We start from the raw sequence: 14,729 nt of genomic DNA on the forward strand, positions 1-14,729 counted from the left end.
TTGGCAGGTGTTGAAACTCTCTTTATTGACACCCAAGTCACAGCTTCCCATTATAAAACTCCAGGGCAGCTAGAATATCTTCAGCAAGAAGCAACTTCATGTCCTTTGATGAGAACAAAGCCCATGATTTGTGTGGGTGGCTAAGTCTGGGAAAGAAACAGGCAGATAGATGGCTTTCTTCAGGTAACACATCACTTTAACTCCCCCGGTAGGTGGTGTAGGACCATGGGCTCAGCAGCAGAGGTACGTGGAACTTCTGGGTCTCCTTTGTAATAGTGAAAACCACCTGTGAGAAGCAGAGAAGGTTCTTGAAGACACTGAAGATGGTGAGTCCTTCCTGCAATAGCCCCTGGGTCTTCCAGACATCAGGAGGTCAGGTGCCATGCCGGCTAAGAAGCGAGAGATGCTTATATAAGATCTGATGTTACCGTTTGAATAGTGTCTCCTATAAGAGATGTTAGTTGGTAGGCTTTGGGGGATGTGATTTGACACTGAGGGCTCTGCTCTGGTTGAATCAACTGGTTAAACTTTTGGGATTAACTGGATCCATCATGTGATACACTATTAGTAGGTATTGAAACTTGGAGGAAGGTCCCTGAGTAGAGTCCTAGGGGACATTGTCTTCCCTTGTGTTCATTTCTTCTGCTTGTCCCCCATGAGGTGACAGCTCTCCTCTTTTATATGCCCCCACTGCCGTAGTGAGTGTGTGGAGCCAAGAAATCATGGGCTGAGATAATGAGACCAAATAAATAATTCTCCCTTAAGCTGCATCAGGGCTGCAGAAGTTACTAACACACCCAGTGTTCCTGGGTCTGGGTTCCGATAAGAATCTGTCTACAAAGGAAGATGAGACACACTCAGCCTGGCCTCTTCCCTCCCACCCACCTGATCCAGGGGCAGCTCAGTGTGTCATCCTGAAGTATCATAGTGCCTCAGGTCCCTGGACACCTTCTGAGAGGACAAAACAGGTTGAGTTTACTCACTTGCTACCACCCTGGGAGAGGTGGGGCCAGTCTGTCCCTGGTCTGGAGGAGGCCTGGCTGCAGGATCTGGCTGTGGTCAAAGTGAATCAGGGTCCACCTGCTTCACCCACCCCGACACTCACCTCTACATAGGGGTAAAAGCTCTCTTGACCCCGCTCTTTCCAGTAGCTCTCTGTGTCGAAGAACAGCTTATAGGTGCCTGGCTTTATCTGGCTTGGTGTCAGGAGCCCAGGACAGCGACCATCCAGGTTTGTGTAGCTGTGAAGAGACGAAGTGGAGAGAAGAGCTGAGAAACCTCCCTCCCTAGCTTTTCTGATCCTTATGCCAGCATCTACAGATGACTCCCACAGTCTCACAGAAGGAGCACAGATGGGGCAGGGGGACAGCTCCTAAGGATATCACCATGCTGCCTATTTAGGAAATCATAAAGCAGAGAAGCAAAAGATAAAACCTCTCCAGGTTGGTGAAGGACTGAGCTAAGAGGGGGCAAGCCACACGCTGTTCTCACAGGCCAGTCAGAAGGAGATGTGTGAGCCTGGCTCCCTTAAATAGAACCTGCTTTCAAGGCCACAGACCCACCAGCGTTGGCTGGCTAAACCTGAAAGAGGCCCCCAACAAAGCATGTACCAGGGGCATGCCAGAGCCTGGCTCACTGAGGTTGAAAGGCCCAGTACTGGACTGGAGTGGAGTCTTGGGTTTTACCTCAGTCCTATTATCTCAGCCTCTCTCTATAAAGGAGATTAATTACAAGTTCACAGCTATTAAGAATAGAGAGGAGAAATAAGTGCTCCGCTGTCAGTCAGGTACAAAGCGATTGATGTCTTTATTTTTGACCAGGCCACTCTAGTTGGCTCCCCTCCTCGAAGCATGTTTTTGGGTTGAGTCTGACAGGCAAGTGGTTACCCTCCCAGCAGGCTCATTGGACTGAGTCTGACAGGCAAGAAGGACCCAACAAAGCTGTCTCAGACCTTCAATGACATTGTCCCAGCTATGCACATCTGGTGAAAAAGCTGTTTTGTCACCATTCCTGTTATCTCAGATGAGGAAAACAAGGTTCAGGGATCAATAGGGCAATGATCTGTCCTGCCTTCCAGCCCCCAGCAGCCACACAGACTCAGCCCTGCTCAGTGTTATCCTGGCCTTACTGCTCCACCTCAGTACCATGGTCTAAGGTCTTCCTTCCCCAGGTGGGAAGGTCACTGTGCTGCTGGGGGCTGGCACTTATGGATCCCAGCCCAGAAACTGTCTCCTACCTTGTCCTCAGCTCCATCCACTGCTGGCAGGGGGCCTCCAGGCGGGACAGCCGGAGGCAGAGGCCTTGGGCAGGGAGCCCTGAGGCAGTGTCTAGAACGTGAGTAGTCAGGGGACTGCTCTCGGTAGCCATGTTGCCAGCCTGTGCAGAGAGAATGAGAGTGATCAGCCAGTACGTAGAGGCCCAAGTGCGTCTTCGATCCAGTTCTGAGGAGAGCAAACAAAGGGCCGCACTGCCCCGAGACAGGCTGAACTGCTGAGCGGCAGAATTGGGTGCCAAGTGCTAAACAAAGCTGACCTGTGCCCTCCTTTGCCCCTGCCTGGACACCACCCCTCTCCCTTGTATGAGACCTTCAGTTTTAGCTGGTCCATGACTTTAGTGTCCCAGAACTCAGCTCTCCTGTGCCTCTGACTCCTAGCAACACCCTTGTTCCCAAGCTCCCACACACTCTTCGGTCTCTGTCTCCTTAAGTATGGTACAAGACAGCTCCTTACCTGCGGCCAGCCTAAGTGTCTCTGGAGCGTCATCAGCCGCGGGGCGGTCCTGGAACTCATGCCCTGCCCTGAAGCTCTGGTCTGTGCAACTTCCACAGGCAGTCGTCCTGCCAGCCTCAACAAGCTCTCTAGTCAGCCTGGACCTGCTCCACCCAAGGCCCCGCCCCAACTCCTGGGGCCACCTATCTGAACACTTCTGGGAAAGACACCTTTCCTTCTGCCAGATGAGCCCTGGCAGCCTGCTTGGTTTTTGGGCCTGAGGGGTGTTGATTTAAAGGAAAAGAATGGACCAGGTTGGGAACATGCTGTGGGGAGGAGTGGAAGGGCAAGTCTGGGGAAGGAGGGATACTGAGGGGGAGGGGCAGTTCTGAGAGGAGGGGGGCAGTGGGGCCTACTGCAAAGACTGGTGGAAAAGTGGTTAAGTGGCTGGGTCAGGGAGGGGGAAATAATTCAGTGGTTAAAACACTGAGGATGCTCAGAGTCATTTTGATTTGCATTTCCTTGGTGACTAAGGCCATAGAACATTTCTGGAAACAGCCTAGAAGTCCCTCAACAGAAGAATGGATAAAGAAAATGTGGTACATTTACACAATGGAATACTAACCAGCTATTAAAAACAATGACATCATGAAATTTGTAGGCAAATGGGTGGAACTAGAAAATATCATCCTGAGTGAGGTAACCCAGACACAGAGAGACACACATGGTATGTACTCACTTACAAGTGGATATTAGCCATAAAGTACAGGATAACCACACTATAATCCACAGACCTAAAGAAACTGGGTAACAAGGAGGGCCCAAGGGAGGATGGATGAATCTCACTCAGAAAGGGGAATACAATAGACATGGGAGGTGGATAGGGTGAGGGAACTAGGTGGGATGGGGATGGGGAGGGGAACAGGAGGGATGAAGTGTGAGGAGGGCTGAGGGAGAGAGAACTGGGAGAAAGAGCAGAAGGTGGTGGTGGTGGGCAGCTCCGGGATGGGCCACCTCTCCGGAGCCACAGCATGCTCCCCTGGGCTCCACGCTTTTCCTGTAAGTCAGCACCTCTCAGGTCCCAAAACTGAGTAGGTTTCCAAGGGCTCATTTGGCAGAAGGCGGCTTTCCCAGACACATTCAAATAGGGACAAGGGAAACTCCCAGGAATCTATGAGGGTGACCCTAGCTAGGACTCCTAGCAACAGGGGATGTCAAACCTGAGATGGCTACTTCCCATAACCAGGCAAGACTTCCAATGGAGGGATGGCGACACCAACCCACCCACAAAACTTTCAACCCAAAATTTGTCCTGCCTACAAGATGTGCAGGGATAAAGATGGAGCAGAAATTGAGGGAACGGCCAACCAATGAATCGCCCACCGTGAGACCCATCCCATGAGAGAGAGCCTACCCCTGACACTGTTAGTGACATTCTGCTGTACTTGTAGACAGGAACCAAGCTAGCATAACAGTCCTGTGAGAGACTTCACCCAGCAGCAGATGCAAACATGCAGAGATCCACAGGCAAACATTAGGTGGAGCTTGGGGAATCTTGTGGAAGAAGGGGAGGAGGGACTGAAGGAGCCAGAGAAGTCAAGGACAACACAAGAAAACCTACAGAATCAACTAACCTGGGCCATAGGGGCTCACAGGGACTGGACTGCCACCCAAAGAGCAAGCATGGGAAGGACCTAGGCCTCCTACACACATGCAACTCATGTGGAGCTTCCTGTGCATGCTGGTGTCTCAACAGCTGGAGTAGGGGCCGTCTCTGACTCTGCTGCCTTCCTTTGGAACTCTTTCCTCTAACTGAGATACCTTGTCCATCCTCAATAGGAGAAGATGCACCTACTCCTACTACAACTTGATAGGCCAAGGTGCCGTTGCTATCCACAGGAGGCCTCCCCTTCACTGAGGAGAAGAGGAGGAGAGACTGGGAGGAGAGGAGGGAGCAGAAGCTGTGATTGGGATGTAAAGTAAATTAATTAATTAATTAATTAATTAATTAATTAATTAATTAATTAATGGGTAGGGGGAAGCACCGAGGAGGAGAGTGCAAATCCTGGAACCCAGGAATTGTAACAGTAGAAGTTGAGAACTGACTCCACAAAGTTGTCATTTGACTTCAAGTGGCACTCCCCCCCCTCCCCCACCCCCCCACCCCCCGCCCTGGCCATACAACATGTGGTGTTAAGTTTTGAAAAAAAAATCAAGGCATTAGTCAGCCCAGGTTAGCCTCCCTGCTAACATTTGACAAGGCCACACTGAAGAGGGCAGGAAAGATTCCCGGTCTTGACGGCTGATGGGTCATGTGACCTTGCTTCAGTTTTCTCATGGGTACTGCCAGTAAGCACTCCCAGTATGGTTGGGATTCCAAGCAAAGCTCTCCGATTCCTCAAGACCCTCTGCCTAGTCTTTGTTTTTGGTGCAGTTGGGTGGGAGGGCAAGGCTGTCTGAACCTGTGACTTTACCCTAACTCCTCTGTGTTAGGGATATATATATATATATACTCTCTCTCTCTTTCTCTCTCTCTCTCTTTCTCTCTCTCTCTCTCACACACACATTCTCAAGGTATCATGTGATCTATAAAAAACAAAGGTGGGCTTCTGAGATAACTCAACAGGCAGAGGCTGTTGCTGGCAGGCCTGATGACTGGAGTTTGATCCCAGAATCCTGCAAGGTGGCAGAAAAGAACTGACTCCCCAGAGCTGTCATCCATCTCTCCGACCCCTGCTGCCTAGAGAAGAAGCTGAGAGGCCATCCTTAGAATATTCCCTAGAAGGACCAATCACCTTAGACATGACAGAGTAAACTGAGCAGGGTGTAAAGTTGGCAACTGATCACTCAGCAGACTTTTCTCTGAGGGAACCATGCTTGATTCTCTGGGGCCATTGAAATGCTCTCTGGGGCCATCAGAAAATTTGATAGGTAAACTCCCTGGGGCCAGCAGTAAACCCCCAGGGACCAGGGAAAAGGGTGAGGGAAAAATCACACACACATGCATGCACACACTTTGTGGATGAAGCAAGGTCCAACAGATGCCAACAACTTTACATCTATACACTACATACATTTGGTGGGCGGAGCAAAGCTTTTACCATTTTACACATATACATACATACATGCATACATACATACATACATACACACATACACATTTGATGGGTGCAGTGAAGCACCAACAATTTTATTTTTTCTCCCGCAGTTTATATAGCCCAGCAGAATCTTTCAGGCAGCACAAAAATCACAATGTGGTTACATTCTATTTTTCTTTAAGTGAATGATTACAATGCATATACATAAGAAAAAAAAAACCATGTTCCCCAATACCCTCACATGATCAAATGCTTTACTTATGGATAAAAAAAATCCAAATTATTCTCAAGAACTCACGTACATTTGTAACTAAGCAATTTGGTATAGATTAACAAAATATAAGCAAGCAAGGTAATTTTCTCAGTTTCTCTTACTGGCAGGCTGCAATTTGCAGTGACAAAGAAAGGGTCGATTATTTTATTACTCATCTTAAAAAGTAATCTTATAAAAATCTTAAAAGAATCACAAATCTCAACTTTTATATAAAAACCAATCAGCCGTCTCTCCCTTTTTTCCCTTTTTAAATATTTTTTATTAGGTATTTTCCTCATTTACATTTCCAATGCTATCCCAAAAGTCCCCCATACCCTCCCCCCCACTCCCCTACCCACCCACTCCCACTTTTTGGCCCTGGCGTTCCCCTGTACTGGGGCATATAAAGTTTGCATGTCCAATGGGCATCTCTTTCCAGTGATGGCCGACTAGCCACCTTTTGATACATATGCAGCTAGAATCAAGAGCTCTGGGGTACTGGTTATTTCATATTGTTGTTCCACCTATAGGGTTGCAGATCCCTTTAGCTCCTTGGGTACTTTCTCTAGCTCCTCCATTGGGGGCCCTGTGATCTATCCAATAGCTGACTGTGAGCATCCACTTCTGTGTTTGCTAGGCCCCGGCATAGTCTCACAAGAGACAGCTATATCAGGGTCCTTTCAGCAAAATCTTGCTAGTGTATGCAATGGTGTCAGCGTTTGGAGGCTGATTATGGGATGGATCCCTGGATATGGCAGACTCTAGATGGTCCATCCTTTTGTCTCAGCTCTAAACTTTGTCTCTCTGTAACTCCTTCCATGGGTGTTTTGTTCCCAATTTTAAGAAGGGGCACAGTGTCCACATTTTGGTCTTCGTTCTTCTTGAGTTTCATGTGTTTCACAAATTGTATCTCATATCTTGGGTATTCTTAGTTTCTGGGATAATATCCACTTATCAGTGAGAACATATCATTTGAGTTCTTTTGTGATTGGGTCACCTCACTCAGGATGATGCCCTCCAGGTCCAACCATTTGCCTAGGAATTTCATAAATTCATTCTTTTTAATAGCTGAGTAGTACTCCATTGTGTAAATGTACCACATTTTTTGTATCCATTCCTCTGTTGAGGGGCATCTGGGTTCTTTCCAGCTTCTGGCTATCATAAATAAGGCTGCTATGAACATAGTGGAGCATGTGTCTTTCTTACTAGTTGGAACATCTTCTGGATATATGCCCAGGAGAGGTATTGTGGGATCCTCCGGTAGTACTATGTTCAATTTTCTGAGGAACCGCCAGACTGATTTCCAGAGTGGTTGTACAAGCTTGTAAGTCCTCGGGGTGAGCACTGATTCACTAGCCACTCCTTATGAAATCATATCAGGAAGCTGAGGGCAAAAACGGATGCAAGAAATGAATCATCCCCCGATCACCAGCCCAGCTTCAGCAAGAGGCAGGTCAGGCGGCACCAGTTGGGCTGCCGTTGTTCTTGTTCCCTGACCTCAAAAAAATCCCTAGCTCAGCTATTAAGAGTGCATTTCTGAATTTTAAATTGTTCCCTAGAATTTTCTATGTCAAAGCCACTAGCAAAAATCTAACTTTAACGGCAATCTACTTCTCCAAATTCTTTCTAAGGGTGGCGGATGAATCATTAATCTGCTCCAGCCATAATGCATGAAAAAGATCAATCACTGTTATTGTGAGTGCCAATGACACTGCTCAGTGAGGGGCTGGAAACCCCTTAGAATGTTCACACATCTCACAGACGAGGAGGGAGCCAAGGGCAGAAAGCAGGGCAAAGCTTCATAGCAGAATGAAGTCCTCAGGGCATGTAGTCCTCGAGGCTCTGCCTCAGCAGGGCACATCCATCATGCTCGTGCTGAATGGTGGGTCACATTACAGGAGTTCCGAAGCGGTTTTGCTGCTCCTTTCGCAGGGATCCCAACACAGAAGGAAGCCTAGAAAGGTGGAAGCGGTGGCCATGGCCATGGCCACGATGAGTCTTTGTGGACTCTGACCCTTAGTTTTTCTCTTTGCCCTTTGTGCTCTTGGCCCCTTTTCTTTTAGATTCACTTATTTTTTATTTTATGTGTATGGGTGGTTTTGCCTGCATGCTATGTTTGTGTGCCACATGTTTACAGAAGTGTGTGATTGATCCTCTGGACCTGGAGTTAGAGACCACTGTTAGCTGCCACGTGGGTGCAGAAACCAAACCCAGGTTCTCTGCAAAACCAGCCAGTGCTCTTAGCTCCCGAGCCGTTTCTCCAGCCCCTCTTGGCACTTTTTCAATATGGTCTCAGCTCACTTCTTGTAAAGTCTCGAATGTAAGTAAACTACCAAACAGCAGTCAACTCTTTTTGAAAGTCTCTTTAAACACTCCCTAAAAGAGGCCTCATGTTGTCTACTTGGACCAGATGGTGTAGAATAGGGGTTGTCAGAACACCACAGCTGTTCTGGGCCTCCTGGTACCTGGCCCTTTTCAAGAATCAACCAGGTTCATCACACTGAGACTTCCCCTCTTTCTTACATGCTTGTTTTTTTTTTTTTTAATTTTTTTACTGTGCTCTTTTAAGAAAGGATTTATTTATTATTATATGTAAGTATACTGTAGCTGTCTTCAGACACACTAGAGGAGGGTGTCAGATCTCATTGTGGATGGTTGTGAGCCACCATGTGGTTGCTAGTATTTGAACTCAGAACCTTCAGAAGAGCAGTCAGTGTTCTTAACCACTGAGCCACTTCTCCAGCCCCACAAAGACACGTTCTCATACAGAGACTTCCAGGGAGGGTCTGCCTCCAAGCTTGCTCAGGTGTTGCAGGAATCTTTCTTGATAAGTACCCTGATACCCAAGAGAGTGGAATTGCGGGATTGTCATCAGCACAGGGAAGCCAGGACAGCTCTTGAGAAGCGTTGACAGGTCTAGTCTTATTCCTGTTTTATACTCTAAGACCACAAGGTGGGGTAGGCAAGCAAGCAAGATTTCACAGAAGCCTGTGTGGCAGTCATGAGATTGTTCACGGCAGAGATGCAGTGTTTTAGCTCTGTCTCCAGGTCATTTTGTTCCAGGTAGCAAGTGAAATCATGCTTTGCAAATAGTATAAGCAGCGCTTTAAGTAAATCACCACATAATTCGACAAACGGTATCTATATTTTGGTATTTTCTACCTTATTCTACTCCCCAGTTTGTTGGCAGGATTCATTTCCTTGTGGGTGTCAGATGGAAGCTTTCTGTTTTCTGGTTGGCCGACGGCTGGAGAGTGTCCTTGGCTCTTGCTCATGGCTCCCTCCACAGGCTGTTGATGATACTGGTACTTGTTTCTCCTGGCAGAAGGCTCTTGGGCTTCAGATGAGACAATCTTATATAACATCAGCCCAGAAGTGACATCGTGCCGTTTGTGCTGTGTTCTCATGGCTAGAAGCACACCCACTCTCAAGGAGGAGATTATGCAAGGGTTTGCCTCACTGGATCACCACACTCTCTGCCTAGCCATCCTCTTCCCAGCCATGCCCCCTTTCACCATCCATCCTCTGACAAGTTATGACAACAGGTGAATTATCAACCCTTGAAAACGGCCAATGTCAGGACTCTGCTCCTCAGCATCCATATGCATTTCCCAAAGAACCTTCTCATAGTCTCTTATAGTAGCATTTCCTCCCGTGGGAAACCGGACAGCATTCCTAATATAGCCCTAGTGCCTCTTAAATAGATAGCCCATCATTTAAAATTTTTATTGGTATTTTTTTTTACTTTTAAGATTACAATAAAATTACATTTCCCTTCCTTCTCTCTCTCTCTCTCTCTCTCTCTCTCTCTCTCTCTCCAACCCTCCCACACACCCTTCCCAACTCTCCAAATCCATGGCTGCTTCTCCCATGAATTGTTATTGCATGCACAAATGTGTATATATATATATTTTTTCTAAGTGTAATATGCTCAGTATGTCTAATGTTGTGTGTATGTTTTCAGGGCTCAACCATTAGGCACTAAGCAACCAACTGACATGCTGTCCCCTGGGGAAGACCTCCTCTCCCACTTTTAGCTTTCCTCAGTTGCCTGCAGTTCTTTGTGTAGGGTTGGGGTGAACGGAGGGAGGGAACTGGGTGGGAGAGCAGGTGAGGAGGGGGAGTGGGGATAGCAATCAGGTGTGGGGAGGAGTGGGAGGGCTGGGAGTGAGCTGGAAACCATAAAGGGTGTTTTAAAGTCATTCTCTGTGCTTCAGATATGTTGGAGTTTTCAGGGCCTGCTGAGGCAGGATAGCTGGCCTTTAGTGATGACATATGGCCCTGATTGTTGTTGATTGTGTTCTTTTCCTAGGCTTGGGATGATTAAAGATCTAGGTGCTGATCTCTGGATTTGCCTTTTTGGGTGGGTGTTTTGTTCTTTGGTTTCTGTTCCCTCTCTGGAGTTTTAGGGAGTGTGATAGCTACGTGTTGCTGTTTCCCTGGCCTGTTCAGATGGTGTGTTCACAGGCAATGCCTGCTAGTGTTGGAGGCTGAGTAACTGGAATGAGTTGGGAGAAGGATTATTGGAAGAGGCCTTTGTTATCCATTGAGCATGGGCTAGAGAGGAAAGGGAGAGTTGTGGACAAGACTGAGGGGGATTTGATCTTAGGAGCCGTAGGAGAGATATGGGTCTTCCTACAGCCAACTTGGTGAGGGGCAGCCCTTGGGCTAGCAGGGGGTGCTTGCTGGAGTCAGGGGCTGGTATACAGTGATGGGTTGAGGCAGAAGCTTAGGAGAAGAAGGTCTGTCTGTAAGATCAACAGGAGACGAGGGCAGGGTGGAGGGAGGCTGCAGCTGGTTTTCAGGTGTAGTATTAGAAAATCAAAAACAAACAAACAAACAAACAAAAAAAGAGTTGCCTTGGTCATGGTGTCACAGCAGTAAAACCCAAACTAATTCAGTATGACTCTTTGTGGTTTTTTAGACACCCTTATTGTTGTTTTACTCCTCTCTCTCCTCCTATATTTACCTCCACTCTCTCTTCCTAAAGAGATTTCCCATCTCCTCTACCAGGTCATGTGTATTCTGTGTTTCCTCTTCACAGTCTCTCTTCGTTAGGGTTTCTGTTGCTGTGGTGGAACATCATGACCAAACTCAACTTGGGGAGGAAAGAGTTTATTTGGCTTACCCATCTGAAATCACAGTCCACTGAGGAAAGCCAAGGCAGGAACTCAAACAAGGTGGAACTGAAATGTGGGATCTGAAACAGAGGCCATGGAGGAGTGCTGCTTATTGGCTTACTCATCTCATAGCAACCAGGACCACCAGCCCAGGAGGTGGCACCATACACAATGGGCTGGGCTCTCCCCCTTCTATCACTAATTAAGAAAAGGCCTTATGCTCTTGCCTATAGCCTGATATGGAGGCATTTTCTCAATTGAGGTTCCTTCCTCTCAGATGACTTTAGCTTGTGCCAAGTTGATGTAAAAGTAGCCAACACACTCTCCTACCATCTTCTTTATTTACCTCCCCCTTCTAAAGACCCCCACTTTCTTATTCCCCTGATTAGAACCCTTGTACTGTTATTCCTCTCTACTGCTTCCCACCCCCCCCCCCTTTCCTGGCAGTGGGTCCCTTTCTTCTTCCTGATGATTATATCAGGAGCTATAGATGCCAGAGTTGGAACTGCAGGACTTTATGTTTTCCCTGTGGGTTTTATTTTTGCTTTGGTTTGCTATGCTCCCATTCCTTTTGGAGTGGAAGTCTTATTGTGTGCTATTTTATACCAAAAGCATGTAGCTTAGTTTTGTTTGTACGGGGGTGGGTTCACAGTTAAGAGAGTTCCCAAGTCTGAGAAGAAGAGTCTGTTCCTACATTTCTAACAGTGTTGGAATTATTGAACACTATGAGGACATTTGAAGTTGGACTGGATGCATTTTTGCATAATGAAAAGCCCATGAGTCTCTAGGGGCAAGGATTAGAAGGTTATGGCTTACAAGCGAGCTATTTGGGTGTCAGGTTGATTTGTGGTGGTTAATATTGTTCAACGACTTGATAAGATTTAGGATCATTTAGAAGACCAGTCTCTGAGATTATCTAGACAAGCCTTTGGGCGTGTCTATAAGGAATTATGTAGTTTAAGTTAACTGAGGTGGAAGATGCATTTGGAATCTGGTGGTTCAATCCCATGGGCTGGCGTCCTGGAGTGAAAAAGAAGGAGAAAGTGAGCTGAGCACCATGTTCACCCCTCTCTGCTTCCCAGCCACAGACGCAGCATGGCCAGCAGCCTCACACTCTGGCTGCTGTGTCTTTGCCACATGCTCGTCTTCCCTTTTGAACAGTAAACCATCCCCCCCCACTTTCCTTTCTTAAGTTGCTTTGGTAAAATATTTTGTTGGAGTGAGAAGGAAAATAACTAATACACGCTGCTATTTATGTCAGGGTAAGGGATTGACATCTAGAACATCAAAAACCCTCAAAATCTAGCAGAAAAAAAAAGGAAAGAAGAAGGAGGTATGGTTAAAACACAGGTTTGCTGGCTAGTTTTATGTCAACTTGACATGTGGTATAGTTATCTGAGATGAGGAAACCTTGATTGAGAAGATGCCTCCATAAGATCACCAGCTCGGGCTGGAGAGATGGCTCAGTGGGTAAGAGCACCCGACTGCTCTTCCAAAGGTCCGGAGTTCAAATCCCAGCAACCACATGGTGGCTCACAACCATCCATATCGAGATCTGACTCCCTCTTCTGGAGTGTCTGAAGACAGCTACAGTGTACTTACATATAACAATAAATAAATAAATTAAAAAAAAAAAGATCACCAGCTCTTCCCTCCAGGTTTCTGTCCTGCTTGAGTTCCTGTCCTGATTCACTTCAATGATGAACTGTGATGTGGAAGTGCAAGCTAAATAAATTCTGTCTCTGTCTCTGTCTCTGTCTCTGTCTCTGTCTCTGTCTCTTTCTCTCACTTTCTTCTTCCTCTTCCTCCTTCTCCTTTTTTTGGTTTTGATCTTTTCAAGACAGGGTTTCTCTGTGTAGCCTTGGCTGTCCTGGAACTCACTCTGTAGACCAGGCTGGCCTCAAACCCATCTCGGAGAGTTCCGCCTGGCTCTGCCTCCTGAGTGCTGGGATTAAAGGCATGTGCCACCATCTCCCAGCCCGAAGTTACTTTTGGTCATGTAGTTGTATTACGGAGAAAGTAACTAAGACAATAGATTTAAATAGACACATGGAAAGAAGGCATGTAAAAGGTCAGCTTGTAAATGGAAAACAAAGAAACGCAAAACACTCAACACAAATAATCATCAAGAAGATGCATCTCAAACTCACAGTGGGATGTGACGTCACCTCACCCCACTAGAGATAGCTATAATTTAAAGAGAAAAGTGGCAAGTACCAAAGAGCATGTGAATAGAAGGGGAACTGTTCCTGCTGTAGGGTGGACTGCAGATCAATAGGAGTGTGATGCACAGTAAGTTAGTTCTTCAAAACAGAGCCATCATATGTTCCAGCAACTTTCCTGTGGGATATATAAACAAAGGAAATGAAATCATTGTGTCTGGAATATGTTTTTCATGGCCATGTTTCAGTTTTCTCCATATATGTGAGATACTTTGCTATTACTTAATTTTCAGATAGTTGCTAATGTAATAGCTATGAAGTTATGTGCCGTAGTGGTTTAGCCTTGACTTTCTCTAAAGGTTGTTTGTTTGAGAATCCTTTAAATTGACTGTTGGCCATTTGCCTGTTTCTTCTAATTTTAAAAATGTGAATAGGAGAGAATAGGAGAAACTTTAAACTTTACACTGGGCCTCACATCGTATGCGTGGTGGACATTCCTGCATTGAGGGACTGCCTCTCACGTCAAAGCTCAAGTTGCTTCCCGATAAAACCTGTACTCCCAAAACACTTTTATCAAAATAGTATTACTAATTTTTCACTTGGGTCCACATGGAGTAAATGCAGAGTAAATCAAAGCCTGGCAGTTCTGCTTTCAATTTGTATCCACACCCTTTACACATCGCTTAGCTTTTACAATGTCCTGTTCCAGCTCCCAAGCCCCACTGTTATTCTTTGAATTCTAGAAACTACAGTTCTGATAAATACCTCTAAGGAATAAAAATTACTTCCAAACAATTGAGGGGGCCTAGGATAGACCATCTCCACATGAGGGCAGTTGAGGTTCTACAGAGAAGCAAGAGTCATAATGCAAACCAGATTGGTCTGCTAAGACCGCCTTGCAGAACCCAAACTGATCATCAACCCAACCACACTTGACTACTAGGAGTGATTAATTATACACCCTGCAGTCTCCTCTCCCCATTTTTCTCTAGTTAAGCCTAAAGCTCACAAAGGCAGTCTTGAGGGACCACTGGAACCCTTATCATCTGGAAGAACAACCAGTGCTCCTAACCTATGAGCCATCTCTCCAGCCCCTTGTTTTATGTGAGTGCTCAGGGAATATGTGCACTTAAGTGCAGTGCTGGGGGAGGCCAGAAGTGGGCTGGAGGCATAGGCAGCTATGAGTCGGCTGGGTGCCAGAACAGACCTAAGGTCCTCTGGGAGAACCAGTCCTAATTCTTAACCTCAGAAGCCGCCTCTTCTGAGCTTTCTAACATTTACTCTCTAGGTGTTTACTAGAGCACTGTAACACCAGAGACTGGAAAGGTTTAGTGAATTTTAAAGATAGCGATCATTATATTCTTCTGTGTGAATATTTACAGATCATT

General features: G+C 46.5%; 1 protein-coding gene across 4 annotated transcripts; it reads right to left on the reverse strand.

The window, feature by feature from the left end:
* On the reverse strand, positions 1-2,878 carry LOC110298313 (5-hydroxyisourate hydrolase). Of its 4 annotated transcripts, XM_021167482.3 has the most exons (5): positions 2,730-2,878; positions 2,237-2,376; positions 1,106-1,241; positions 886-951; positions 200-286 (listed from the first exon to the last, which is right to left on the reverse strand). In XM_021167482.3, exons 1-4 carry the CDS (start codon positions 2,787-2,789, stop codon positions 910-912), a joined length of 378 nt encoding a protein of 125 aa, XP_021023141.1. In that variant the 5' UTR covers positions 2,790-2,878; the 3' UTR covers positions 200-286; positions 886-909. The 4 variants fall into 4 exon arrangements, with proteins under 4 accessions (XP_021023139.1, XP_021023140.1, XP_021023141.1 ...); XM_021167480.3 differs by lacking the exon at positions 886-951 and having other exon boundaries at positions 1-286; positions 2,730-2,877; XM_021167481.3 differs by lacking the exons at positions 886-951; positions 2,730-2,878 and adding an exon at positions 2,586-2,717 and having other exon boundaries at positions 1-286.
* Between the last annotated feature and the right edge of the window lie 11,851 nt (positions 2,879-14,729).

The sequence above is a fragment of the Mus caroli genome, unplaced genomic scaffold (genome assembly GCF_978045245.1).
Source record: "Mus caroli unplaced genomic scaffold, Mus_caroli_1 scaffold_8, whole genome shotgun sequence".
NCBI classification, from domain to species: Eukaryota; Metazoa; Chordata; class Mammalia; order Rodentia; family Muridae; genus Mus; species Mus caroli.

Bases quoted from the DNA above. Each gene is read 5' to 3' on its own strand.
- LOC110298313 (XM_021167480.3), bottom strand. From the start codon at position 2,789: ATGAGTTCCAGGACCGCCCCGCGGCTGATGACGCTCCAGAGACACTTA. The intron at 2,377-2,729 runs GTAAGGAGCTGT...CTCTCTGCACAG, and splicing joins GACACTTAGGCTGGCCGCAG to GCTGGCAACATGGCTACCGA. The intron at 1,242-2,236 runs GTAGGAGACAGT...GTCTCTTCACAG, and splicing joins TGGATGGAGCTGAGGACAAG to CTACACAAACCTGGATGGTC.